This window comes from Periplaneta americana, chromosome 14 (assembly GCF_040183065.1).
Source record: "Periplaneta americana isolate PAMFEO1 chromosome 14, P.americana_PAMFEO1_priV1, whole genome shotgun sequence".
Taxonomy (NCBI): domain Eukaryota; kingdom Metazoa; phylum Arthropoda; class Insecta; order Blattodea; family Blattidae; genus Periplaneta; species Periplaneta americana.
The window spans coordinates 13908616-13936131 of record NC_091130.1 but is presented as its reverse complement, the minus strand read 5'-3'; the positions used below and the strand labels follow the sequence as shown (position 1 = coordinate 13936131).

Here is a 27516-nt window from a genome sequence, read left to right as displayed (position 1 = left end):
TATTCCGTCAGATCCCGGCCAACTAGTCACTCATATCGAGTGCACCTCAACACATGTGTGGACTTCGGTCCTATGTTCATAAAAGATCTATGACGTAATGCAGAGGGCGGCCACTAGAGGGAACCCAAGAGTTGGAACTCAATCAGAGACAATTCTGTCCGACGTCGGGGTTGTATCCGGTGTGGCTTAGTGGATAAAGCATCAGCACGTAGAGCTGAAAACCCGGGTTCAAATCCCAGCGCCGGAGAGAATTTTTCTCCGTTCCATTACTCTTTCATCCTATATATTTCAGTTGTTTTCCTCGCTGTACATAAAAAATTCATCCTACCTATGTGAACAAATTTACTGTCAATATATTGTCTTCTTATGATAAATTTGATGGGTAAGAGAAAAATAAATTACAGTACTTCAGAGATTTCTCACAATGTGTCTTACATTAATACTCACCATACCACATTTCATTTTTTCTTCCATCAGTAGTTTCATGCTGAGATACACTTGAAAGTGCATGTAAACTAGGACGAAGGGCTCTTTTAATTAACTGTAACATATGTTTATATTTAATGACATTATAAATAATTATCCTCCTTAATAAGAAGGGCTACCTAATCATGTTTGAGAAACATTTCTTGTTCAGCCTCGTATTTTGAATGAACTTTGTTAAATTTGTCTACAAATAAAATACCTATTTCTAGAGTGCAATTAGGTGTAGGCAAATATATCTTGCATAAACAATAAGAGAACTATTCTAACTATATTATATGATGTATTTATTCACACTGCAAATGGGTATATACCCGGTGGCAGTGGTAACTAATTACACTCAATAATGACAATTAATAATAAACATAACTAATAAAAAACAATAATTAATAATAATGATAAGTAATAATAATAATAATAATAATAACAACAAGGAGCATCCTAAATTAAATGAAGCATGATCACTTAAACTAACATGTAAAGTAAATCTAATTTGCATCTTAACCCTAAGTTCGAACTAAGACCCACGAGTGTGACAGGTTTATACCTGCACAAGTACCTTTCGGCACTACACCTATTTCGCTGTCAACTCCCTCACTGCACTGATTCTATCCTGATTTCACTAACACTTCAAAACCATTTCACTGTTCAAATACTTTGCACAGCCACTTCACTGACACAAACACACTTCACTTACACAACAGACTTCACTGACACTACACACTTCACTGACACAACACACTTCCTCACTAATAGAACATTTCAAATAACAAGATATCAATTACACCCTTTCAATAGTGTGTATAATCTACTACCGTCTATTAGTAAAGTCCTTAAGCCTATTTTTAAATACATTTTTGGTTATTGGTAAAGCCTTTAGTAAGTCTGCAGGTAAAGCATTCCAGTCTCTGATATTGAACAAGTATTTATTTCAATTGTTACATTACCTGTGAAGTCAGCGCCATTTCTACTGCAAGTGTCAAAAGATGTTGCCACAGTACTTGTCACATCACTTAAGTTATGGTACGAGTTTTGAAACACTATAATCAGGTGTTGGGTGACTGATTATCTTATGAATATTATTATGAGCCTGCAGGTCATTACTAGAGTCGTGTACGAAAAATATAAATTATATATTGCTATTGAACCTGACGCTGTAGTCAGTATACAAAGCTCTTCCATCTCGCAGAGTGCCCAAGTGTTCAGTTTAACTAATATTCAAGTTGTTTTTCATTCTTTGTGCAAAGGCAGACAACACTGATCCATGCACGAGTTCCAAGAGCCCTTGCAAGTATGTGATTATCATCTACTATTTAATTGATAATAATTCTTCACTACATTCAATCAATCATCTATCGATTTACTGAATCATTCATCAGTGGATTCACTGATTGGTTCATTCATTAATTGATTAATTCATTCAAGTATTACAGTTGGGTATTGTCAAGAGCAACAACATGCATAGTGAAAGTACAAGCATTAGATCTTCAGAGTATTTTTCCTTTTGTTAATAATTAGGGCTAGGATTTTGATGACCTATAAATCATGAAAAAATGTCCTAAAAACAATGCATTTATGACCTAAAAATCTTTAAAAAATGCCCTTACAAATGCCCTAAAAATTGATCTTACATAATTCGCTTAGTAGGAAAAGAGGTTTTGTACTACTTAATATTTAGACTAGTAATTAAATTAAATTCTAGTACCAACATTTAAGTTTATTTAATTTTACATAATTTTTTCTAAGTGGTACACTTTAATTAATTATTTTACCTGATGTAGTTTCCATGTAGTCCACCACAAGGTCACTCTTATACGGAATTAATAGGTATAGAGGAGTCTATATTAAAGGGTGGTTGGAGTGTACTAGTTAAAATGCAATATTTGTGTACAAAAACGATTAAAATATTATACGAAATAGAGGAGTCTATATTAAGGGGTGGTTGGAGTGTACTACGTTAAAATGCAATATTTGTGTACAAAAACGATTAAAATATTATACAAAATAACGGGTATTAGCCACCGGCATATATAGCTTGGTTGGTTAAGGTGCTTGCCTGCCGATCCGGAGTTGCGCTCAGGTGTGGGTTCGATTCCCGCTTGGACTGATTATCTGGTTGGGGTTTTTTCCGAGTTTTTTCCCAACCATAAGAAATGTCAGGTAATATATGGCGAATCCTCGACCTCATCTCGCCAAATATATCGCTATCACCAATTCCATTGACGCTAAATAACCTTGTAGTTGACACAGCGTCGTTAAATAATCAAGTAAAAAAGTAATGGGTAGTTATGGCCAAAATTAAATGAAAACGCCTCAAAAATAAAAATAATCCAAAGCAATTTTGGCAGACCATAAACGAAGCTACTGACACCCAATGTAATAAAAATAGTATATTAAAGACAATTATAAGTCGAAATGGAATAAAAATTGAAAATAAGGAAACTATCGCAAACGAATTTAACGATCATTTTACTAATGTAGGTCATGACATCGTATCTAATATAAAAAAGAAAGTATTTAATACTCATCACTATAACCTTACTTATAATAAAAGTATATCATCTATGTTTATGTTTCCAGTAAACGAATGTGAAATCATTAATATTGTAAAGAGTTTAAAAAATAATGTGGCTCCTGGTATCGATGGTATTACAACAAATATCCTGAAACTTATTATCAAAGCTATTTCTAAACCACTTGCCCCTATATATTTAATTTGTGCATATCTCAAGGTGTATTTCCCTCAGCCCTAAAACATGCTGTGGTGATACCAATTCACAAGTCTGGTGACAAAAATAATCTTAATAATTACAGACCTATTTCACTATTACCCAGTCTATCTAAAGTATTTGAAAAATGTATAAAAACACGGTTAATACAATTTTTAGAAAAAAAAATAAACTACTAAATGATAATCAATTTGGTTTCAGAAAAAAATTTGTGCACTGATGATGCTATTATGGCAGTTACTTAAAAAATAATTCAACAATTAGATGTAGGAAATAAATGTCTAGGAATTTTTCTAGACTTACAAAAAGCTTTCGATACAGTCAATCACAATATACTTTTGAATAAAATGGATAGATTGGGAATTAATGGAATGGCTTTAAAATTATTTAAATCTTACTTAAGTAATAGAACTCAAGCAACTAAAATAAATGATCACGTAACATTGATATAGGTGTACCTCAGGGGACGATTTTAGATCCTGTTTTGTTTTTAATATATATCAATGATTTACTTAAAATTGACATTGAGAAATATTCTGGTACTCTGTATTCTTATGCTGATGATACTGTTGTTATATTTAGCGGTTTGAGTTGGAATGAAACTTATCAAAATTCTAACAGTGGTATTAACATTATTAAAGAATGGCTGGATGCTCACTTACTTTCTTTGAACGTTTCTAAAACAAAATTAATACCATTTTCATTAACATCACATGGGCTTGAGCAACTAAAAATGAATAATAACAGAAGTATAACAATACATGATTGTAACCTATCTACTTGCTCATGTAACGCTTTGAGTATATCCTCACAAGTTAAATATTTAGGCATTATTATTGACCAACATTTAAAATGGGACAAGCATATCTCCTTCCTGTGTAACAGATTGCATAAAACAATCCACAAATTTTCCATTCTACGCTCTTATTTACCTGTTTATGTTCCGCGTACTGTGTACTTAGCTCTGTTTCAATCAATAATTCAGTAGGCCTATGGTATTTTAGGTTGGGGAGGAATGGCAAAATCGACTCTCCATCCTTTAAATTTGCTCCAAAAAAGAATTATCAAAATTTGTCTATATAAACCTTTTGATTACCCAACAAAATTAATTTTTCAGGAATTTGGAGTATCAAACCTAGAACAAATTTATAAACAAACATTGCTGATTTACTTCCATAAAAACCACAATAAATTTAAATTTGATCCTCACGAATACCACACCAGACAAAATTACAGTTTCTTTCTAAATACTCCCAAATGCCACACAACTGCCGGATTAAAACACAGCAGAAGTTTTGGACCCAAAATATATAATGAATTAATTAGAGCTTACCCTGAGCTAAGTACACTTAACTCACATAGATTTAAGAAACAAATCACATTAATTATTTACTTGTTTAAGCTAATTGAGTTAAAAATTGATACTCTAATATTTATTATATGCTGTATTATTTTACCACTTATTAATGTTATTGTGCTCAATGAACTCTCTTAATTTTGTGATATATTTTGTATAACTGATCTGAACTGCGCCCGAGCACGAGCTTCTGCTCTTTCGGGCTGCAATGCCTAATGTAGCTCAAGTGTAAAGTATTAAATAAATTATTATTATTATTATTATTATTATTATTATTATTATTATCTGAAAAATAATTTGCCTTTATTTTAAGGATGAACATAAGAGCTAAGAGGTACCTTCTATAGCTTCAGCCCTCTCTCCCCATTCAGAAATTCTAGTCAGCAGATTTTCGTCAGAGTTTATTTTAACGTAGATCATAAAATAATCCGTTGTTAATATAATATTCTTCAATAAATTTATGTGTAACATATCGTAATACTTTATGTTGTATGTTTCTCTTATGAAATAAATGTACAAAACGGATATTATAAATTTCGATGTGTCACTGTTTGGACATTGAATGATAATATTTGCAGCAGTTATTTTCTTTACTTAACACTACCGTATATCAAAGTTCATTTACACTCATACACGAACGCAATAACTTTCCTTTTTTTGATGTCTCATCGTGACTATGCAACTACATAGCAGAGGCGGCTCTAGAGAGAATGAAGAGGTGGTTCACCAAGAAAATGGGTTTCTCTCTAAAAATGATTCTCCTCAAAATATGTGATTGATTCTCAGCCAATAAATTAATAATAAATTGTAATAAAACTAACATAATCCAATTTAAATCCTGCCCAAATTTAACCTCGCAAATTTCAAGAGCAATAATTAACAACAGGTAACTAACAGAAACAACAACCAAATTTCTTGGCTTACAAATCGATAATATATTAAATTGAAAAAATCACATTAAAGTAATTACCCCCAAACTAAATTCAGCATGTTTTGCTATTATATCTATGCAATAAATAATACTTTGCATACTTCCACTCGGTAATGAGTTTTGTAATAATATTCTGGGGAAATTCTACAATCAATCCTTTTATCCAGCTGTTTGCTGACAACATAAAGTTCACTATAGTCCACTGTAGTCTATTCAGTTGTTTTTCACGAGAAATGAGGGGTATTTTGATCGGTGTTCATTATAGATGCCTGTTGCTAGTAGCCAGAGTTGGGGTGTAGTCAATATATACTGCAGGGCTGTGTCTTCTGCAATTGGTAGTGATGATTTTAATTTACTTATTTTGTGGTTTATGGATGGACAGTATAGAAGAATGTGTTCCAGATCTTCATCATGATTATTACACCACAGACAAGTAGGATTATCAGAAATGTGAAATCGGTGTAGGTACAATTGTGTGACAATGTGACCTGTTCTGGCTCTTGTTAAAAATGTTTGAACATGTCTGGGCAAGTTTTTGTACATTTCCAGGTCATTTGGTTTCTTTTGTACAGACTGTAAAATTTTTCCTTTGTCAGAAGAGAGCCAATTGTTGATCCATAGGTTTGTAAAATTAGACTTTACTGAAGCAAAAGCACTGGATAGAGATATCACTTGAAGAGGTGTTGGTTGCAAATATGTTGCCTGTTTTGCAATATTATCGACTTTCTCTATAGTAAGAATATATTCCTACTACAAAAAAAGAGGTAATTAGAATAATAGTAGGTGCCAAATCTTGGGAATCGTGTAGGACCATTTTAAAAACACTACAAATAATGTCCATGACTTATCAGTATATTTTTTCATTAATAAACTTCCTCCTATATAATCGTGAAACTTTTGCAACTAATTCAACAGTTCATAGCAATAAATACTCGTAAAAAAATAACTTTCATGCTTCATCCTGCTACCAAAAGGATTGCGTTATATGGCATTTTTAATAGCCTTCCCATGGATATAAAAAAATCAAAGTCAAAACATAAGATTATTTAAGGTCAAATTAAAGAAGTATCTAATTTCTCAGCTTTCTATGTAGGTGAATTTATGACATTCAACAACGCAGCATGAATATTTCTGTCTTGTATTAAGTATCAATACTAACCCCTTGTGTTGTACTAGTACTGTATATTGTAAAACCCTTCCATCGTATTCCAATGGATACCATCCCATTGTGGAATCCTGGGAAACTAGAATGCGGATGCTTTAGCAAAGAAGGGCAGCACTGCTACTTACAGACCTGTTACTAAATCTACGTATTGCTCTGTGAAGAGATTTATTAAATCTACATACTTAGACTTCAACAAACAAAATTTGATAACACAATCTCAAGGGAAAAAAATGGAACTCACTGCATCATAATCCACAGTTAATTCCCGATTTATCACGAAAATCGTCTGTAGCTGCATTTAGATTGGCAACAGGCCATGATTGTTTGGCCAAACACCTGCATAGAATTGGAATATATCAGTCCCCTAACTGTCCATTGTGCAACTTAAACCAAGAAATGGATTCGGAACACCTCAAAATCTGTGCTTCAGTGGCTGACAATGATAATATCTTTGAAAAATATTGGAGTGCAAGAGGTCAAATGACTTTATTGTCAAACGCCTAGCATTAGAAAACAACAACAAAACCCTTCTGTATATATTTTTCAACTAGACTGTGACTATGAATTAAGACTTTGTAGAACTATTAAGATTTTTTAACATGCTCTAGCTGTGAAGTGATGTACAAATATCATGGAAATAAATACAAAACAATACAATAAATCTCACTCCAAACAGCAACTTGTTGAATTACCATCACAGCCTTCTGTTTTACTTAGACATATCCATAAACCACCTTATTTGACTATACATGCTCTTCTTCCAACCTCAGAGGTCAAGGATGCTAAGCAACTCAGCACTACAGTGAGATCACAAAGTGGGCGTATCCCTCATTATTACGACATTATAATTCATTGAATTGGACATATACCTGATAGTTTAACGATCCAAGACATTGGTATGAAGGCCTTCATTTTCACAGCACAGCAACATGTCCTGGCAGATGTTTTGCGGAGATAATGAAGGGTTACTTCGTTGAAGGGATCTTCCACAGCTGCTCGTATAGCGGTGATTTTGTCCTTGATGAACCCTTAGACAGCATTATCAGATGTTGTGAGGTCGGGACTTCGTGGAGGCCAGACAAAAGGAGCTTTATCATCTGCAGATCCTCTTCTAATCCATCGGTTGGGACTCTGGTCAGCTATGTTTGTTTATAACTGCACAGTTACCATGGTAGCATGGTACCAACCTAAGCATAGGGTTATCAACATTCACAAAGCAAGTGAAATAAGAATACATGGGGTGTACGCCCATTTTGTGACAACTCTATTGACTTCTGCAGTGACACTATGATCTACAAAGAACAACTGATAGTGTTACAACGCCAATCTAAGTGTAATAGATACAAAGTAAGTATGAATATCGTGGTACCCGTCTGGAATATTCTGGTCGCGTCAGGGAGTTGCGTGCGCATCTAGCGAGAAGGAAGGCGTGGGGAAACACGAACCCCTGACGCTAACCGTGGTATAGAGCAAGGGGGGAGGAAAGCTACAGTGACAGCATGGAGCGGAGAGAGCAAGGGATATTTCTCTCGAAGATTTCGAAAACGACGCGAATAGAAGATTCCAGAACGTGCGGTGTATTAAATAACACCGTGAGTGGCTGACAGGGAGTCAGTCTTCAAGTCTTGTCTTGGACAGCAGTGAGCAAGGAGGACCTGAGTTCGACGTGCAGTGAACTTGAGTGAGTCCGTAACTGTGGCAGTATCCAGGCGAGTGCAACTCATCCGGAGGACCTGAGTTCGACGTGCAGTGAACTTGAGTGAGTCCGCAACTATGGCAGTATCCAGGCTAGTGCAACTCATCCGGAGGACCTGAGTTCGACGTGCAGTGAACTTGAGTGAGTCCGCAACTATGGCAGTATCCAGGCTAGGTGCAACTCATCCGGAGGACCTGAGTTCGACGTGCAGTGAATTTGAACAGTGAGCTAGAAGAACTAGCCAAGGTAAGCGAACTGTGAACTGAGAACTGACAGTTTTGTTCTGCACATAGTGCTTTGTGAACATAAATTGAAATTAGGAGTACATTGTTGTTCTTCTCAATAATACACGTGTATTGTCATTGTCGCTGTGTGGAGTGCAATAACGACTATTGTGTTGCTGTGTTGAGTGGAATGCCCATTGTTGTAGGGTGAATTATTAAGAATAAAAGTCATAGTGTTGTCGGGGTGTGGTTGTAAAAGTAGAATAAAAAGTTACAATATCAATATAGTTAAAATATTATCAAATTGAAAATAGACAACTTGGAATTTATTTATTTTAACAAAAGTGGTATATATTTGTACTTTTACATATATGTAAGCAAGAATATTTTATTGAGCAATGTAGAAACCACAATATATAATCATATAATGTTCACTTTCCTTCCAAAATTGATATATAAAAAATCCTTTATATATTATACATCAAGCATACTACGCACACAAACCACAATACTTCATCTTTTTTATTATTATTATTTTTGCTGACTAACTTTATGATATTTTTACTGTGTTAACTTTTTCAATTTACTTGGCTGAGTAGTTTCGAAGTGATATCCTTCGTTGTCCAACTAGGCTTCGAACAATAAATGATACCACTTCGAAACTAGTCAGTCAGGTAAATTTCAAACGTTAATACACTAAAGGTATCATAAAGTTTTCAGTGATTATAAGTATTAAATTAATTAATTAATTTTCAGAATCCATCTGTGTCCTACACCTAGTAATTTGTGCGAGATCGTGCGTATTTGCTTGGTTTCCGCACAAAACCAATCCGCGGAAAGTCTAAAATTCCACATTCAGTATTCCCAACCTAACACACATAACAATTTCCCTCTTCTTACCGCTTAAGTGACATATTGATTTTACTGCTTTAGGCTTTTAACATATTATTTTTAGAGACGTTCTATATAGTAATAATTATAAATTGGAAACTTACCACTGCAATTTCACCTAAATTGCACTGTTAATTATTGTTTTTAAATATTTGCAAAAATTAAGTAAACTCTACAACTCCACTAAAGTTACTGCATTCGTGATGCAAGTAACATTAAGGAAGCCGTGAAAAAAATCAACAAGATTCCAGACTCATTACATAACCTTACCGTTTGAAGTTCGCATTTATAGACTGGGGGGAAAAAAAGACAGACTTATATCACGACCTGCTGGAGTATAGTAAACACAGAAAACATTTTAAAGCAACAATGTTGAAGATAGATATTTTTGTTTTGCAAATTTGCAGTCATTGAACAGAAACCAAGATGGAGATTTCATTGCAACTAATTAGAAATTCCTCTTTCAGGTATGTAATAAACGATCTTCGCACAAAATAATGTACGATATACGAGCGGTATGTTTTCTTTCAATTCTCGGAAATTAAAAAAGCTCAACTACGTTTCGCTTTTTCAGACTTTTCCTCGAACATGAAAACTTCAACATACCGCTCTTGTAACGCATATTACTATTACAAAACTTGGTATGCATTTAATACTCATTCAAAGTATTTCAATGTCATATTATCTGATTCCTTAAATAAGATTGCTTCAATGATAACGTTTCCAGATATGGTCAATAGAGAGATATCCCTGAATATTGTTATTCAAGTAGCGTGGATAAATTATTCCTGAGGTAAAGAGAGCTGCAAAATGAGATTCATTAGGTATCCCAGATGATGGGTGATGGTGATTCTTAGCAATTTCAATTTCCTGCAGATATTTTCCTACAAATTAGGGAACACAGTGGGCAAGAAATGGTCGGTGAATTTTTCTTAGAGCCCTCTCATTTGGGAACAAAATTAGTTTTCATGCCATAATCTTATGACATACGATCCTCCACCTTCACATATATCTCGATGAAAACCTTGCTTAAGATAGTTATCCTTTCAAAAACCCATCCTTCTCAACTGATGTGGCATCCACTTGACCATTAGGGACGACGTCACATGCATAAATCTATTAGATTATTTTACTTTTCTAGCTCAAGTGTCTACATCCGCAATCTTATTCATAGTGAGAGATTTAAGTATTTGAAGTCTTGAGCATTAGAATTACGCTTTCTGTTTTGCTTTCTCAATAAGTTCCCTGGAGATAACAAGACGCTGGATTTGATTTGTGCCTTCGTAGATCTGGTAGATCTTGGCATCTCTCATGAGCTTCTCTACAGGATATTCAGAGTTGAACCCGGCTCCTCCAAATATCTGAAACACAAGTTCTTATTTCTGTTCTTTCTACAGACAATCAATAATTATTATATACAGCGAAACCTCTCATTTACGGACATCGAAGGGACATAACAATCTGCCCGCATGTGAGAGGTGTCCTTTATTGGGAGGGAGGCTCCCCAATCTAACAGTAAATTTATAATATGCATTATGTATCCTTTCACGCTTTAAATGAAATATATTACTGTAGTTTAATTTGAAATACAGTCCACTGTACTACAGCAAATTCTTTGCAACTTTGAACTACAGCAGATACGACCGAAAAAGGAAAATACAGTACTGTGCCATGCAATTTTATTCTAGGTCTACAGCAGTGGCGGCTCGTGATAAAATATTATGTGTGTTCACAACAATTTTCTGTTCCAGAATCGAAGAGAATTTGAAATCGTACGTTTAGCCTAATATGAAATGTCATGATTCCGATGTTTCACTATCGAAAAAACCGTATATAAATTCAAAACAACATACAGTATAATAATTAATAATAATAATAATAATATTATTAATAATAATAATAATAATAATAATAATAATAATAATAATACCCAGTCTTTTTATTTCCAATTTTTTCTGGTAAGCCAGTTTACCCAGTTCTTTACTGTTCAAAATTACTTGAACAGAGTTCATTGTTTACATTTGTTAAAAATTAATACATACAACAGTGCCGTTATTTACAAAAGTGTGTGTTCAGTAACATATTTTGATTCACAACACACTGATACACTATAGCCTATACCAGTACTGTAATCCCATTCGCATAGATTGATTACTATAAATACATGCCAGTAAATATTATTCTTAAATAATATACACCACCATACAGATATTTAAATTCATACCACTATCACATTCAGCCAGCACGTGTTTGAAAGCCAAACCATGGATAAATATATATACATTCATTCATGGCCAAACCCTGCTATCTGCTATATGCTGATACTGAAGTATAGTAATTCACAAACTACACTCTTGTAGCAGCACTGTACACACATCCACACAAAGTAAACGTTCCAACAGTGAGATGCTGACACCTACAGTCTAAAATATAAACTATTAATTTCCTCCTCGAGATACAGCATGTGAACGATAGGCATCGATGCACCTGACATCTGTAGGATAGATTCACTGTTCACTTAACGCTTTGTGCTCTTGACGAGTCATAAGCAGCCAGCGAAAGACAATTTTCTCCCATGCATGCGTGAAATTCCTGTAACCTTCATGAAAAGAGCACGGCTTGTACGTGAATGGATGTTGCCAAGTTTACATAAGAAGTTTATGCCAGATGCGGGAAGTTTAAAACACTAGATTCTGATATTATACATCCCTACTACGTCAATATGGTATTAAATAATAAAACTAGTCGTGCATTAATGGAAACAAGGTGTTCACGTGCTCTTGTGCTCTTATTGACGCACCGCCACTGGTCTACAGTTATGCAGTACTGTAATTTACTTTTACGTTCAGGTGCCATGTCTCTCGAAACAGAACAACTGATTAAAGTGAAGAGAATAATTCTACCGTACTAACCCTATCATGTGGCAAATACAATTTCACCATCGCGGAAACCTTGGACCCATCGGACAGGTTAAATTTTATGACTGTTTATCCACCCGCTTCCAGCTAACAAGAGGTAGTCGGCTGGGCTAGTGGTAGCCTACGAGATCCTTATTGTCATCTATAATGTTAAGGAATTTCTGTACAGTTCTCAAAACTAAATTTTCCATATTTGTAACACATTAGGTCTTGAAATCCAAGTTCTGTCTGCAGTCAGGAGCCAAAGCAAGCTTTAGGACTGTGAAACAGCTTCCGTGTCCGTAAACGAGAGTTAAATTTATCATTATTTCTACATTATTTCAGTTGAGACATAAAAATCTGTCCATATATGAGGAGTGTCCGTATCTTGGAGATGTCCGTAAGGAGAGGTTTCACTGTATTTCACATTGGTACTTCAAAATAATAATGCTACAAGCATGCAGCATATATCATGCAGGGCCATGTGTTCCTAATATGCTTTACAACTTAATTCATTCAGTGTTTAGGTTTTCTTCACACAGATATGGCAACCTTATGAATACACTCACCTGCACTGCATCACTAGCACATCTGTTAGCAACATCGGAAGCATGTGCCTTGGCAACGGAAGCATGGTACGTGTTTCTTCTCCCTTGGTCAATTTCCCAGGCTGCCCGCATCCAAGCAAGACGTGATGTCTCTATTCCAATCGCCATGTCCGCCAACATGAAGGAAACAGCCTAAGAAAACAATCGGTGACAAAGGAATTTAAATCTAGTGTGTTAGTGAATCATTGGTGAATTAATTTAGGGATACTTCCAGATTAATGGGAGTGTATGGGAACAGAAAATGCTATGGACAAGTAATAATACAGAAGAGATGTAGCTTGATGTAGCTTTAACTTTTTCCATTAACGGTGTGGTATACTTAGTTACAAATGGCTTTCAGAAAACCCAAACGTTCATTGCCCGCCATCGGTCCCTATCCTGAGCAAGATTAATCCAGTCTCTATCATCATATCTCACCTCCCTCAAATCCATTTTAATATTATCCTCTCATCTACATCTCAGCCTTCCCAAAGGTATTTTTCCCTTCGGCCTCCCAACTAACACTCTATATGCATTTTTTAATTTGCCCATACATGCTACATGCCCTGCTCATGTCAAACATCTGGATTTAATGTTCCTAATTATGTTAGGTGAAGAATACAATGCATGCAGTTTTGCGTTGTGTAATTTCATGTCTCTTAGCCCCAAATATTTTTTCTAAGCACCTTATTCTCGAACACCCTTAGCCTCTTTTCCTCTCTCAAAGTGAGAGTACAATAAATATATATATATATATATATATATATATATATATATATATATATAAAACTACCGGTACCTACTTTTTGAAGATTCGATCTAGATTCATCAGCTGAACAAAAGTGTTAAAAAAAAAAAAAGACACCCTACACGTTGAGGTCGCTACAAATAGATACGTCACGTAAAACTGCCAACAATTAGGACAGCTTCCTCAATGAATTCTTCACTTGCAGACGAAGATAGATTCAACCTTCGAAATGTAGTCAGTTGTTTGTGTACTTCATTAGCAACGGAGAAAATTAAAATCACGACACTTCTGAATAATTAATCAACCATTGCTTTCTCTCTCATTTACAATAACCATTTATCTTGCATAGGTTCGTAGACACACTGACGTTACAAAGAACAAAGAAGCCATTATAGGGGGGGGGGATGTTAATTCTTTACAATTTCGTTACCAAAGGAAGGTGGATATCTATCCATATCTACCTACCAACGAAAAAAAGTATAAATCATGCCAAAAGCCTGAACTAACCAAACCTAACCTGTCACTAACATAGATCTTACATTCATAGGAATTTTCCACACCTATTCCTGTGCGAATTGGCGTCATGCTCTATTTGTCTTAGGTTTACAGTACGCATGCGTCGACTAGAAGCCAAGTACATAAATACATCTACCTTTCTTTGGTAACGCAATTGTAAAGAAATACTATAAAGAGAGTATGACATTTCGAAGTATAGTTAATGTAGGCCTAGTTTAGGAATTGCGAATGCAGGTGTGATGAAACAACACTTTCTTCTTGGTCATACCTGGCTTTTCTCACGAATTTTCCCCTTCTATTGCTGCAGCAGATTTGAAAAGTACTTTTCATTTACAGTTTTCCCCTTTTCGATTATTACCTTAGAATCCCAGAAAGTGATGCCATGACTTTTCCAGCCAAAATAGCCTTTGTTTTCTTCGGAGGTGAAGAGTCACTATTTCCATTCTTTCTACTGCTCTTTTGTCTCTTTTACATAGTGTTGGATCCAAGTTTCATCTGCTGTGATCACAAATCTCTTACAAAAGCCAGACCTATTGTTCTCAAATCGAAACAGACAGTCTTTCAAAATGTGACATCGGCCATGTTTTCGTTTAGATGATAACAAATGCGGCATCCACCTTGCAGAGACCTTAAACATATCCCAACTCACTGACCAAGATGTGGCGCACATAACCTCACTAATTTCGCGTAATTTTAGTCAATGATCTTTTAACACCATACCAGTATTGAGAATTTTCTCGATGATTTCCTCACTAAATGCTGTTAATGGCCATTCCACTGCAGGGTCGTCTTTCATGTTCAAAGAAATAATAGATAACTTTGCCAAAGTCAATGCAAGAAGGAACGAATTTTAAGATATGAAAAATTTAGAAGTGCATTTATATAATTTAATTAGAAATAAATTCTGAGTATCTACTTAATACATACCGTAAAGTGGGGTGACTTTGAACGCTAAGGTGACTTTGAACAGTAACTTAGTGCCTTTCTAAATTAAATGCTGTACCCAATTGCGAAAAAACCGTTTAATTTGTCAATAAATTAGTTCAGTTTTTTCGCAATTGGGTACAGCATTTAATTTAGAAAGGCGCTAAATTACTGTTCAAAGTCACCTCGGCATTCAAAGTCACCCCACTTTACGGTACATAAATTGTTTTTAGAGTGCTGCTGCTGTTATTGTCGAATGGCAGTTAGTTGATGTGCAGCATTCTTTCTCTAGCTTTCCAATGTGCTTTAATGTGTTCTTCCTAATATCGGAGTTTAACAATTTATTTATTTACTCTGGTATAGTTACGGCCATCAGACCTTTTCTTCCACACCACCAAAAATACAAATACAATAAGTGAAATTAAAAAAAAAAATCACACTATAAACAAAGTGTTGTTGTTTTCTAATGCCAGGCGTTTGACAATAAAGTCATTTGACCTCTTGCACTCCAATATTTTTCAAAGATATTATCATGGCCAGCCACTGAAGCACAGATTTTGAGGTGTTCCGAATCCATTTCTTGGTTTGAGTTGCACAATGGACAGTTAGGGGACTGATATATTCCAATTCTATGCAGGTGTTTGGCCAAACAATCATGGCCTGTTGCCAATCTAAATGCAGCTACAGACGATTTTCGTGGTAAATCGGGAATTAACTGTGGATTTTGATGCAGAGAAATCATGAAATATTTGATAGTGTTTTGTGAAAGCCATTGATTTAATTCGCAATACGCTCAGTCAATTTAAGAGACCAGGGTATTATGATAATAAATGATTGGAATAATTCTAGTTTCGTCATTTAAATGTGCAGAAATGTTATCCAAACAAATGTAACTTTTCATTCTGCAAAGGAATTTTTCAATGTTACATTTGTTCGGGTCAAATTTCGGGCTTCACACATACAATCTGTTTTGAAACCATTTAAAAAAATGACAATAATGGGTCTCACGGTCTTTATACTCTTCCATTATTAATATTCTAAATGATGATCATAACTATCTAGCTATAGACAACGAAAACCAACAAATGTTCACTATAATAAAATCTGCAATCCAACTAAATTTCACCAATATTTTAGATCAGCAACTGTCAACAGACAATACATGGCATAGACCCTAAATTAAGTCCCTGCAGAAACAATATGTTGTTGTGTTGTTGTTTTCTAATGCCAGGCGTTTGACAATAAAGTCATTTGACCTCTTGCACTCCAATATTTTTCAAAGATATTATCATGGCCAGCCACTGAAGCACAGATTTTGAACTGTTCCGAATCCATTTCTTGGTTTGAGTTGCACAATGGACAGTTAGGGGACTGATATATTCCAATTCTATGCAGGTGTTTGGCCAAACAATCATGGCCTGTTGCCAATCTAAATGCAGCTACAGACGATTTTCGTGGTAAATCGGGAATTAACTGTGGATTTTGATGCAGAGAGTTCCATTTTTTTCCCTTGAGATTGTGTTATCAAATTTTGTTTGTTGAAGTCTAAGTATGTAGATTTAATAAATCTTTTCACACAGTAATACGTAGATTTAGTAACAGGTCTGTAAGTAGCAGTGCTGCCCTTCTTTGCTAAAGCATCCGCATTCTCGTTTCCCAGGATTCCACAATGGGATGGTATCCATTGGAATACAATTCTTTTATTGAGTGATATTAATTGAGAGAGCATTTTAGTTATTTCTGCTGTTTGAGATGAAGGTGTGTGTTTAGAGACTATTGATAGAATAGCTGCTTTGGAGTCTGACAATATAACTGCATTCCTAAATTTACTGATGTGGCATAGAAGATTCCTGAGACTTTCACTTATTGCAATGATTTCTCCATCAAAACTTGTTGTTCCATATCCAAGAGATCTATAAAGTGAGAAGAGACAGCACGTAACACTTGCACCTGCACCTTGTTCTCTGGAGATCAAGGATCCGTCAGTGTATAAATGAAGCCAGGTTTGTGGAGAGTACCTAATATTAATTGTCTCTAAAGACAATTGTTTTAGTATTTCAGTGTCTACTTCTGAGTTTAGTATTTCTTCTGTTAAATTTAGATTATATTCTATATTTAATAGAGTTAAAGGGTTTGGTTTAAACAAAGTAAAAGCACACAAAAATATACACAGGTTGCAGTCACACAAACTTTAAATGAGTGATTAAGTATCATAATTAATTATAATCCTAATTAATTAATGAACATAAACAAGAAACATGCAATTTTAATCTAGAGTAAAAAAACACAGATCAACACTTCTAGCAATACCTAAAAACCATGGAATAAGATAAAATCATTCTTCTAAGAAAAAGTAGTTTTACAGTGGCAGAAATTTTTGATCTTATGATTAATCTGAAAGAATATATTCAAAATAAGATTCATGTTAGTTTTTTCGGCTCTACTGCAAATTTTTTTTATTGAAGAATTAAGTAAAGGCAAAAGTGAAATATATAGTGATTTCGTCAATTAACACATGCAGGAAACGACTACATCAGAGAGCAATGGAAGCTAATTAACTATTTAATGAGTAAGGAGGGATATATTTCAGAAACATGCGACTATACCTGATGGTTTGCAATTGGTACACCAAAAGTCTTTCTTTCCAAAGCATACTTAGTTGCCTCATCAAGCGCTCTTTGAGCCAAACCACAAGCACCAGCTGCAACCTGAAAAAAACCAGAAGATTAACAGTCAATAATGTACTATATTGTACTGCCCATTTCTAGTGCGTTTTCAATTTTCACTTCTGAATGAAAGTATTACATTATCAATTCCATAAAATAATGCATAAAAAATACAATAAATACATTATGTTCCCCCCCTCCACCGAGATTTGATAAATTAGTGACTGAGAACACTTAATTCTCTCCTACAGTCCCGACTTGGAATCCATACATTCCTTACTATTCTCAGCATTGTATTGGCAGAAAATAGAATGGATGACACGTTGAAGACAATACAAATACTGAATTCATTTAAAAATAATGACCAAGAAAGCAAAATACTATAGACGAACTATATTGTTATAAAAAAAGTGTTCCCAAACGAAAGAATAAATTATCACAGAATTTTAAGCGTAGAAAAAAACAAACTAAGAAAGAAAGAGAGAAGCTAAAAAATATAAAATAATAAGTCAGCCTCTTAAAAAAAGAAAGCAAGACTTTCCCATTTTACCAATAATTCAAAACTTCTTGTATAAAAATGGCATAAATGTATGAATGTCAATATAGGTCGTCAGTGCACTGTCTAATTTTCTTAAAGCTTTGAAGGGCCAAGAGAAAAGGTTCAGAACAGAATTAACAAAATTTGTCCATACACATACCTTCTACTCAACAGATGAATTGTATATGCTTTAATCTGTTTGCTATGTATTATATATTTTTGTATAACTTTTGATTTGTTCCACATCTTAAAGCTACAATGCTGATTTAAGATCTCTGGAATAAATAAATGGAATTAGAAATGAAATGTTAGAAGTCAGAAATATATATGGCTGAGATTTTGAATATTTTTCATTATATAATAAATTACTATCCATTTATCTGACCTGGGGAACATATTTACTGAAACATCCACAGAACATACAATTTTTTTTTTTTGTAGTTATTAATGGCAGACCTACCGGAGGACGGGTTTTATCAAACACTCCCATTGCTATCTTGAAGCCTGCACCTTCACCCAGGAGAACATTTTCTTTAGGCACTCTCACGTCCTCAAATGTGATCCCTCTCGTGTCTGAACATCGCTGCCCCATATTAATCTCCTGCAAGAATTTTTATAAACTATGAGAAAGAAAAACTTACCAGCGACTATACAACAAAATCAAACACATATCATAATTTTCCTAACCATAAATAACAAATGCAATAAAAAATTACATACGTAATTTAGTCAGTAATTTCATGAAATGAAGTTGTGCAGTCCTGCTGTGTGTTTTATGCCAAAAAATGTGAATCAAAACATCCCAGACAGACAGACATTACATAACATGCTATGTATCTTACAGTTTCCAAACAGAATATTTATATTAAAATTTGAAACAGTGAAGTTACAATTAATGCAGTGTGGACAGGTGCTGTTAAAGGAAAAATAATATACTACCTTAAACTAGACAATATAAATACGAGGCGCATCCAGAAAGTAAGTTTCCCGATTTTTTCCCCTTGAAAGTAAACGTAATTAGCCGTGTCAAATGCGCATGCGTAACAGATCTATGGCGTATCAATCATATGCTAGCCGGACAGGTCCCGCCTGGTGCCAGTAGCGTGGCAGCAGTGGTCCGAAATGGAAGCTCTTATTCCTTCTCCCGCCGCCTGCGAGGTTCGGTCAGTGATAAAGTTCTTTAATGCACAAAGCATTGCGCCAATTGAAATTCATCGGCAGCTCTGTCAGGTCTATGGGCCGAACATCATGAGTAAGCAGATGGTGCGTCGCTGGTGTAGCAGTTTTCCGAAGGTCGTCAAAGTGTCCATGATGAAGAGCGCAGTGGGCGACTGTCCCTCATCAATGATGATCGTGTTGAGCTGGTGCGGCAGTGCATCATGGAGAACCATCACTTCACGATTACGGAGCTGAGCAGCCATTTTCCGCAGATATCGCGATCCTTGTTGCATGAGATTGTCACTAAGCACCTGTTGTTCAAAAAAGTGTGTGCCAGGTGGGTGCCGAAAAACCTGACACCCGAACACAAAATGCAATGTTTAGGAGCAGCACTGACATTTCTGCAACGGTATCACGATGACGGCGACGAGTTCCTCGACAGGATCATCACAGGCGATGAAACTTGGATTTTGCACTTCACCCCGGAAACCAAGCAGCAGTCAATGCATTGGCGGCATAGTGGATCTCTGGTAAAGACGAAATTCAGACACTGTCGGTACGGAAAGTGATGTGCACGGTGTTCTGGGACAGGAAGGGCATTCTGCTCATTGACTTCCTTCCAAGAAGTGAAACAGTGAACGCTGACCGTTACTGTGAAACACTGCGAAAATTGCGACGTGCCATTCAAAACAAGAGGCGTGGAATGCTTACTGCAGGTGTTGTGCTCCTCCATGACAATGCTCGTCCACATACAGCTCGGCGCACAGCAGCTGTTTTGACGGAATTTGGCTGGGAGTTGTTTGATCATCCACCCTACAGTCCTGATCTTGCTCCCAGCGATTTTCACGTTTTCTTGCACCTCAAGAAATTCCTGTCCTCCAGTGAGCGTTTTGGCAACGACGAAGAGCTGAAGACGTCTGTCACACGCTGGTTCCATTCACAGGCGGCAGAGTTCTACGACAGAGGGATACAAAAGTTGATCCCATGATACGACAAGTGTCTCAATTCTGATGGTGGCTATGTTGAAAAATAGCTGAAACATTGCTGTACCTGTTGCCAATAAATGTTTTCCTGAAAGTGCGTGTTGTTTTTTTTTTTAATAGGGAAACTTACTTTCTGGATGCGCCTCGTAACATAAGGCAATGATTAGTAAGATATAAAAATTTATTTGCGCGTGGTTTTAATTTTCTCATTACAATGATACCTTCATTTTTAAAAACAGAAGAATAATTGTTTATTTCAGATTTTAGAGTAGGTTGCTTGCTAAAACTGCAAATAAGTGTTAGTTACCTTTCTGCCTGGTGTTAATCCAGGTGTGTCCCGATCAACAACAAAACCAGTGAAAGCTTTACTTGCAGGACACTTGGGATCAGGGTTTGTTCGTGCTAAAACAAAATACCTGTAGAAGAGAAATCACCATTAGTGAGCATAACATCAAGCAAAAATAGTGATACTATGGAACAGGTGCAAAGGTTTTGAGAGAAAGATGTAAAACAGCACTCAAGGGGGGGGGGGGAACACTTCGAAGAAGACGAGCCCACCCACTCACTCTAACCGACGCAAACTTCTATTTTGAATAATTTGAGTAAGTATATTGATTACAATAACATATGGCTCAGAAACATTTCATTTGAAGTCACAGACAGTAGCAAAACTACATTCTACAAAAGGGTATCTGTCGAATACAGAGGGAGAGCCATTAATCCTTCCCATTGAAGGCTTTAAGGAACCAACCTGGACAAATACCCAATGTCCCATCCCTACCTTCCCGTGGTGCAGCTGTTAGTAAGCATAATTTTACAAGCTGAACTAAAGGGAGGGGCTATTCATCAATTAGCACTGGTCAGCTTGATGAGTTAATGACTGAATTTGGTATAATTTTCCTCTAACCAATACCTAATTCCCTCTTTACCCTTTCCTATCCAGTCCTCTGACTGAACACTTACTTTCTTCGACCCCGACGGCATTAGAACATTCGAGGCCTAGGGGTTCATTTCACTTTCCTTCCTCCTCTTTCTACTTTTCTGTTCCTAGTGCTGACCTGATATGGTACCGGTACTAAAATCGTCCTCCAGTGGCTTAAGGAGGGAAAGCTGGTGATCAACAAGATCTCCCAGCTAGGTCCAATGGACCCGTCGACCAACAGCAGGTGTGGTCCTCCAGACATTCTGGGGGTTGTGTGCGAATGAAGTAGCCACCAAAACGTTAAAATATGGTAATCACTTAAAATCGGCTACAACTTGTCATTTTTTCAATCTGTGCTTCAGTGGCTGGTCATGATAATATTTTGAAAAATATTGGAGTGCAAGAGGTCAAATGACTTTATTGTCAAACGCCTGGCATTAGAAAACAACAACAACAACAACAAAGAATGATTTCTGACGGAGATCTGCAAGAGTATCAAGGAAGGACAAAATCAGAAATAGTGTTATGAGAGAAAAAATGAAAGTGCAAGTATCGCTTGTAGACTATATCAAAAGAAAACAATTCAGATGGTTTGGTCAAATGAAGAGAATGACAGTAGATTGATTTCCGAAGGTGTATGAATGGATTCCAATGGGAAAAACTACAATAAATGCGAAGCAATGATATTTACTTTGTGTCGTCCTGCTAATCCTCCATGCATAAATCTTTCAACCAACGTGATACCGTGGAAACCAAAGGATGAAGCTGTAAAATATCTTGGAGTGCACTTAGATCACCGTCTATCATGGAAACATCACATCAACAACAAACTTAAATTGGCCTACTCAAGACTCACTAAATTATATCTGCTTCTCAACAAGAAATCATCTCTAAAGCTACAAAATCGCATGCTACTTTACACATCTCTATTACGACCTCTACTGCTTTATGCCTGTCCTGTCTGGGGAGGAGCTGCAATAAGTGAAATTAAACACATCCAGACATTTCAAAATAAAGTCCTACGAATTTCACTCAATTCTCCTTGGTTTGTCCGTAACAGCCAACTACACAGGGAAACCAGTATTGACACAGTCAAACAGTTTATTCATTCCCAAGCTAAGAAGTTCTATAACAACCTAGAAAATGTTCCAGGCGCCATCCACTACTCTCTCGGAAGGAAGTCCACATTTCCCACCAGAATCAAGAGCCGACTTCCAATGGACCTCATATTATAGGCTGAACCAAAATTTATCATCACACCAATCTATGTAAATAATTATTTATTAACAATTATTTTTGTTCATTGAGGAGCCCAATCTAGGCTGCCCTCAATTCAGTGTCATGTATTGTATTTATATTTTATTTAGAAATGATCTGTATAGCGCTAAATGCGCTGATCGATTAACAAATTATTTAAAAAAAAAAATGGGAAAAAGGAAGAAGGGAAGTCCAAAACTGACATGAACACAGGGAATAATTAGAACAATGAAAGGGGATTGGAATATGGGGTATGGAACAATAGAGAAGAATAGAGAAAGGCTATAGGATACTGAAAATGGGTACAGGAAGATGTCCTAGGACATTGTAAAACCTGTTAATAATAATAATAATAATAATAATAATAATAATAATAATAATAATAATACTGAGTATTCTAAGTAACTACCTATGGTCCCAATATTCAAGAATTACCAAAGATACCAACCAGGTGGCTTTTCCTGCATTTGTGATCCACATCTTCTGTCCATTGATAATATATTCATCTCCCTTCTTCTCTGCTCGTGTTCTCACTCCACTGACATCAGATCCTGCTCCAGGTTCAGTGACTCCATAAGCCTACAATATGAAACCGACAATTATTTTTGCTATAGTCCCGTCGCTCTAATTTCCGGCAGCCAATTGCGTTGCAGATCAGCTACATTTAAACGTGTGCGTCTTGTGATTCGCTTATGAAGATGTTATTAATTTTTTAAGGCTCGATAAATACTTAATATAATCGCCCGCCATTTTGGCTCTTTCGTTGGCATTCACAGAAAGCACACGAAGACGTTATTTGCCACTCAATTATTTGCTGAATTACAGTGCGTTTGATTTATTATCGTAGGAGCTACGACATGATAATGTTTAACGGTGTGGCAAATAGATTCATCGTATGGTAGCTCGGCAATGAAAGAACAAAAATGGCGAACGATACTACCTACCTAAGACTTTATAGAGCCTTCACTTCCTAAGACGTAAGCAAAGAGGCAATAACAGCTTGTAATTTCAAACTTAATGGAAAAAAAGACCTCAGCTGCAAAATTTGATTTCAAGAAAAATGCTCAACAGTTTTAGAAGTAACTGACAAGAACATTTCCAGAATAATTAAGTATTCACAAGCGATTCTATTCAGCACAATTATCAGATTTTAAACTTAGGTAATAGAATTCTTATACAGTTATAAAATTAAAGACTAAAAACAAAGGAAAATGTCTAGAGCTAAATGAGATTTTTTCCATAACTTTTTTTTTCTGCAATATTGTAGTAGGCATTGGAATAGGCTAACAACATAAATCATTCAATGGTTGAGCTATATGAACTTTTTCCATTGCTAATTTTCAAAATTGTAGCACAACGTTTCGAAAAGTGGATCTCTCTTCATTGTCAGGTGAAAACCTACTGTGGGGATCATTACAAACAGCTAGCCTGTCTGTCATGGCCTCCACAGTCACCAGACCCCACATCCTCTGATTTCTTTCTATGGGGATTTGTGAAACAGCACGTTTTTCAGACAGAGCCTACAACTATAGACGAATCGAAACAAAAGGTTCACCCATGTTATCCAGCACATCCCACCTGCAACACTTTTAACCGTGGCAGAAGAATGTCAGGATCGAGTGAGGCACTGTCTTCAAGTAAATGGAGCACATTTTGAATATTTGCGGTAGTGAACATATTGTATACAATGTATTTCCAATTAGAGTAATATTTCCCATTTGTCAACTGACTTCTGTGTCACATGGTATAAACGAGAAAGCAAGTATTGTCTTTGTGATCTAATTTTCTAATTCAACTACAATTAACCCCTTACCGCATTCTGGGACAGATATGGCACATACCGGTTTTATATTCATATAATTTATAATATAAGCATATAATATCTCAAACTGCATACTGGGACAGATGTGACACACTGTTAAGAATTAGATTTGACCATATGTGACATCAGTTGAGAAAGAAAGAACTACTTAAGGTATATGTATGTGAACGACCACAAATATTATTAGAAAATGAACTCACAATTGGACAAAAATTACAAGGTACCAGAATAAGACTTATTAGAACTTAAATATCTGATAAAAGTATTAAAAAAAAGGTTACTATTGATATTTTTCAAATCAGTTTTATCAAAGTATAAAAAAATTCTGCAGTTACATCATATGGTAACCATAACATTGCTATGGTCTCTCTGACATCTTTAATATTTTCCTGCATGTAATAAACACTTATTTCTGAAAAGTAGACTACTCTCAGACATGTAGAGTTGTTTATTTTAATACAGTTAATTTTTTATTTGTCCTATATAAAATATATTAAAATTTACATAATGTTTTGTGACAGAATTTTTCTATTTTCAAAGAAATGGGCATTATTGTATTCTACCTTTTGCATAAATGCATATTAAATCAGTGTACAAAATTTCATAATTCTATTTCTAATGGTTGTGGAGTTATGAAATAATGTGTGAAAATTTTCAAATTTTGAAAAATTAAACTTAAAGTAAAAAGTGAATTCTAAAACATATTAGTTACTTTTTTATACTTTTATCAGATATTTAAATTCTAATAAGTCTTGTTGTGGTACCTTGTAATTTTTGTCTAATTGTGAGTTCATTTCCTTATCAAATTTTAGAAATGTAGAGCCTGCATTTTCTGATAATATTTGTGGTTGTTCACGTACATATACCCTTAAGTTATTTGAATATTAAACCGGTGTGTGCAAGACTGTCCCATGGGGTAAAAGGTTAACATTTTAAACATAGTCATGCATGTTTTCATTTCGTTCAATATGCTAATTAGTATTTCACTATGCCAAGGGTTGCAGCAACATTTGCTGGGACAGACAACTGTTCCTTGATATTTTACAACCTTTAATTGATCAACTACTCCTTCAGCACCAGGTCAAAAATCTCTATCATGTGTGTTGAAATGAATATATAAACTTGATTTCTAGTTTCGAAATTCAAGTCTACAAATCTGAAACACAAGCCAGGCAAAAATAACTTAATAAAAGACAAAGTTCAGATATCCATTACCAGTGGCGTAGCATGAAATTTTGAGCAGGGGAAGCTAACTCAAGCTGTCTTTCATGCAATATGAGAAAACGTATTACAAAAATACAGTCTTAAAATAAATAGTAGTCAATTTCAAGTCAGCAGTCGAAGATTGGTTGGAACATCGTAAGTAACACCAATAAGGCATGACCTCAAATGATACGTAGTAAAATATGATTTCACGGTTTACACATATCTCTTAACAAATAGACACGTATACGTATAACATTAGCTCACTCCCTGTTGTTGTTGTTGTTGTCTAGTGCCTTGCATCTGGCAATGAAGCCATTAGCAGTCGTGCTTTCCAATACTTTTGAACTGTAGTTTCTTCTGATCTTAATGCTTCACAGGTCTGCAAGTAATCTTCATTCATTTCTGCTGGATCGTTACACAGGACACATATTGGTGGCTTTCATGTAACTGTTTTCTTAACGGTCACCAGTTTTTACAATGTGGCAGTTACATCACCAGACTTAAACCCCCATTATGCAAGGGGGACCGCACCTGTCGTTGGTCAACGGGTCCTTCGGACCTAGCCGGGAGGACTAAATAGATGTTATTTAGATCCACCGACCTTTCCCTCATGTGCCGCTGAGGGACGCTGTTGTGCTGTGATAGGCCAGCACATATGTACTCCCTGTCATAGTTAGAGAAATCACAATATTAGTATCATTACGTAAGTATGCGTCTGTCTTTTGGTTCTGTCCTTCATTGACAGCAAGGGACTCGGTCATTTTTTTTTTAAATCACACTTTTGTTCGTAAGTCAGTCTTGATAATACAATTGTCCTAAAAAATTCAAGTAAATTAGTGTCAGGAACTGTTATTTCGCTCATTATTTATTATATCAGCCACAATGCACACTAACACTTCAACTGAACACAACTGACGAAAAGGGATAACGCGGAAACTACTTATTTTAAATGTTAAAGCTAGCTTCTTTGCGAGCCTTGCAACTAGGGTAGTTTAGTTAGAAAGGGATGGAAAAACTGCGGGGTAGATTACACAGAAGAAATCAGTCTGCTTGGAAGCTGGTGTGTGCAGGCTTCTTGTTTACTGCTGCATCACAAATCATCCTGAGCTGCCGCATCACAATATTTAATGCGTAAATATAAATTCTATTAAAATTAATAAATAATTTTGTCCATAAAATGCAGGTTTATTATGAAATTATTATTAACTGGGGAAGCTAAGCTTTTTAGCATACATTGACGCTATGCCATTGTTCATTACCCAGAAAGAAACATCTGCAATATCAGCCTACTTACCGCTACAAGAGGTTGCTCTACTAGTCTTCCAAGGAATTTCTTCTGCTGTTCCTTACTGCCAGCTATTATCAGAGGCATTTGCTGTGAAAAAACGCAGACAAGCTAGTTTAAAACAATTTTTTTATTAACTTGGGATGTATACTGTTATCGAAATCATAGCAGTTAAAATAAACAGTATTACTGCAATTGACAGAAACCTTAAATCAGACTTTATAACTGATCCTACAGTGCAATTTTAATCCAACAATGAAAAACATGATACTGTTGACCATGAAAAGCAGCTGATATACAGAGTAAACTGTAAGTAATGTCATTAATTTCAGAGGGTTATTCTTTGAGTTGTATAAAGACCTGGAACAAGGAGTCGCTAAAATCAGGTTGCAGATTAACGCAAGTAAAACCAAACGGATGACACAAATAAGAAATAAACAGAATATATACAACCCTCCTAATCTGACGATAAACATGTTTGAAATCTTGGAACAGTAATGACAAGTAACAATAACGAATTAATTGAAGTAC

The 27516-nt window shown here is 35.5% G+C and overlaps 2 protein-coding genes across 4 annotated transcripts in view; both read right to left on the bottom strand.

Moving 5' to 3' along the window:
• The window catches only part of LOC138713166 (medium-chain specific acyl-CoA dehydrogenase, mitochondrial-like), a 632224-nt gene that overhangs the window by 45254 nt on the left and 559454 nt on the right, over positions 1-27516 (bottom strand). For both annotated transcript variants that reach the window (XM_069845008.1, XM_069845009.1), the window contains exon 2: positions 7535-9741. The gene's annotated coding sequence lies outside the window, so the exon portion shown is untranslated. The remainder of the gene's footprint in view (positions 1-7534; positions 9742-27516) is intronic.
• Positions 8890-27516, bottom strand: part of LOC138713165 (medium-chain specific acyl-CoA dehydrogenase, mitochondrial-like) — a 28460-nt gene continuing 9833 nt past the window's right edge. For both annotated transcript variants that reach the window (XM_069845007.1, XM_069845006.1), the window contains exons 5-11: positions 26995-27075; positions 23121-23251; positions 20801-20909; positions 18813-18953; positions 17755-17856; positions 12943-13113; positions 8890-10837 (exon numbers count right to left, since the gene is read on the bottom strand). In XM_069845007.1, the coding sequence (XP_069701108.1) occupies positions 10688-10837; positions 12943-13113; positions 17755-17856; positions 18813-18953; positions 20801-20909; positions 23121-23251; positions 26995-27075 (885 nt within the window). In that variant the 3' untranslated portion in view covers positions 8890-10687. The remainder of the gene's footprint in view (positions 10838-12942; positions 13114-17754; positions 17857-18812; positions 18954-20800; positions 20910-23120; positions 23252-26994; positions 27076-27516) is intronic.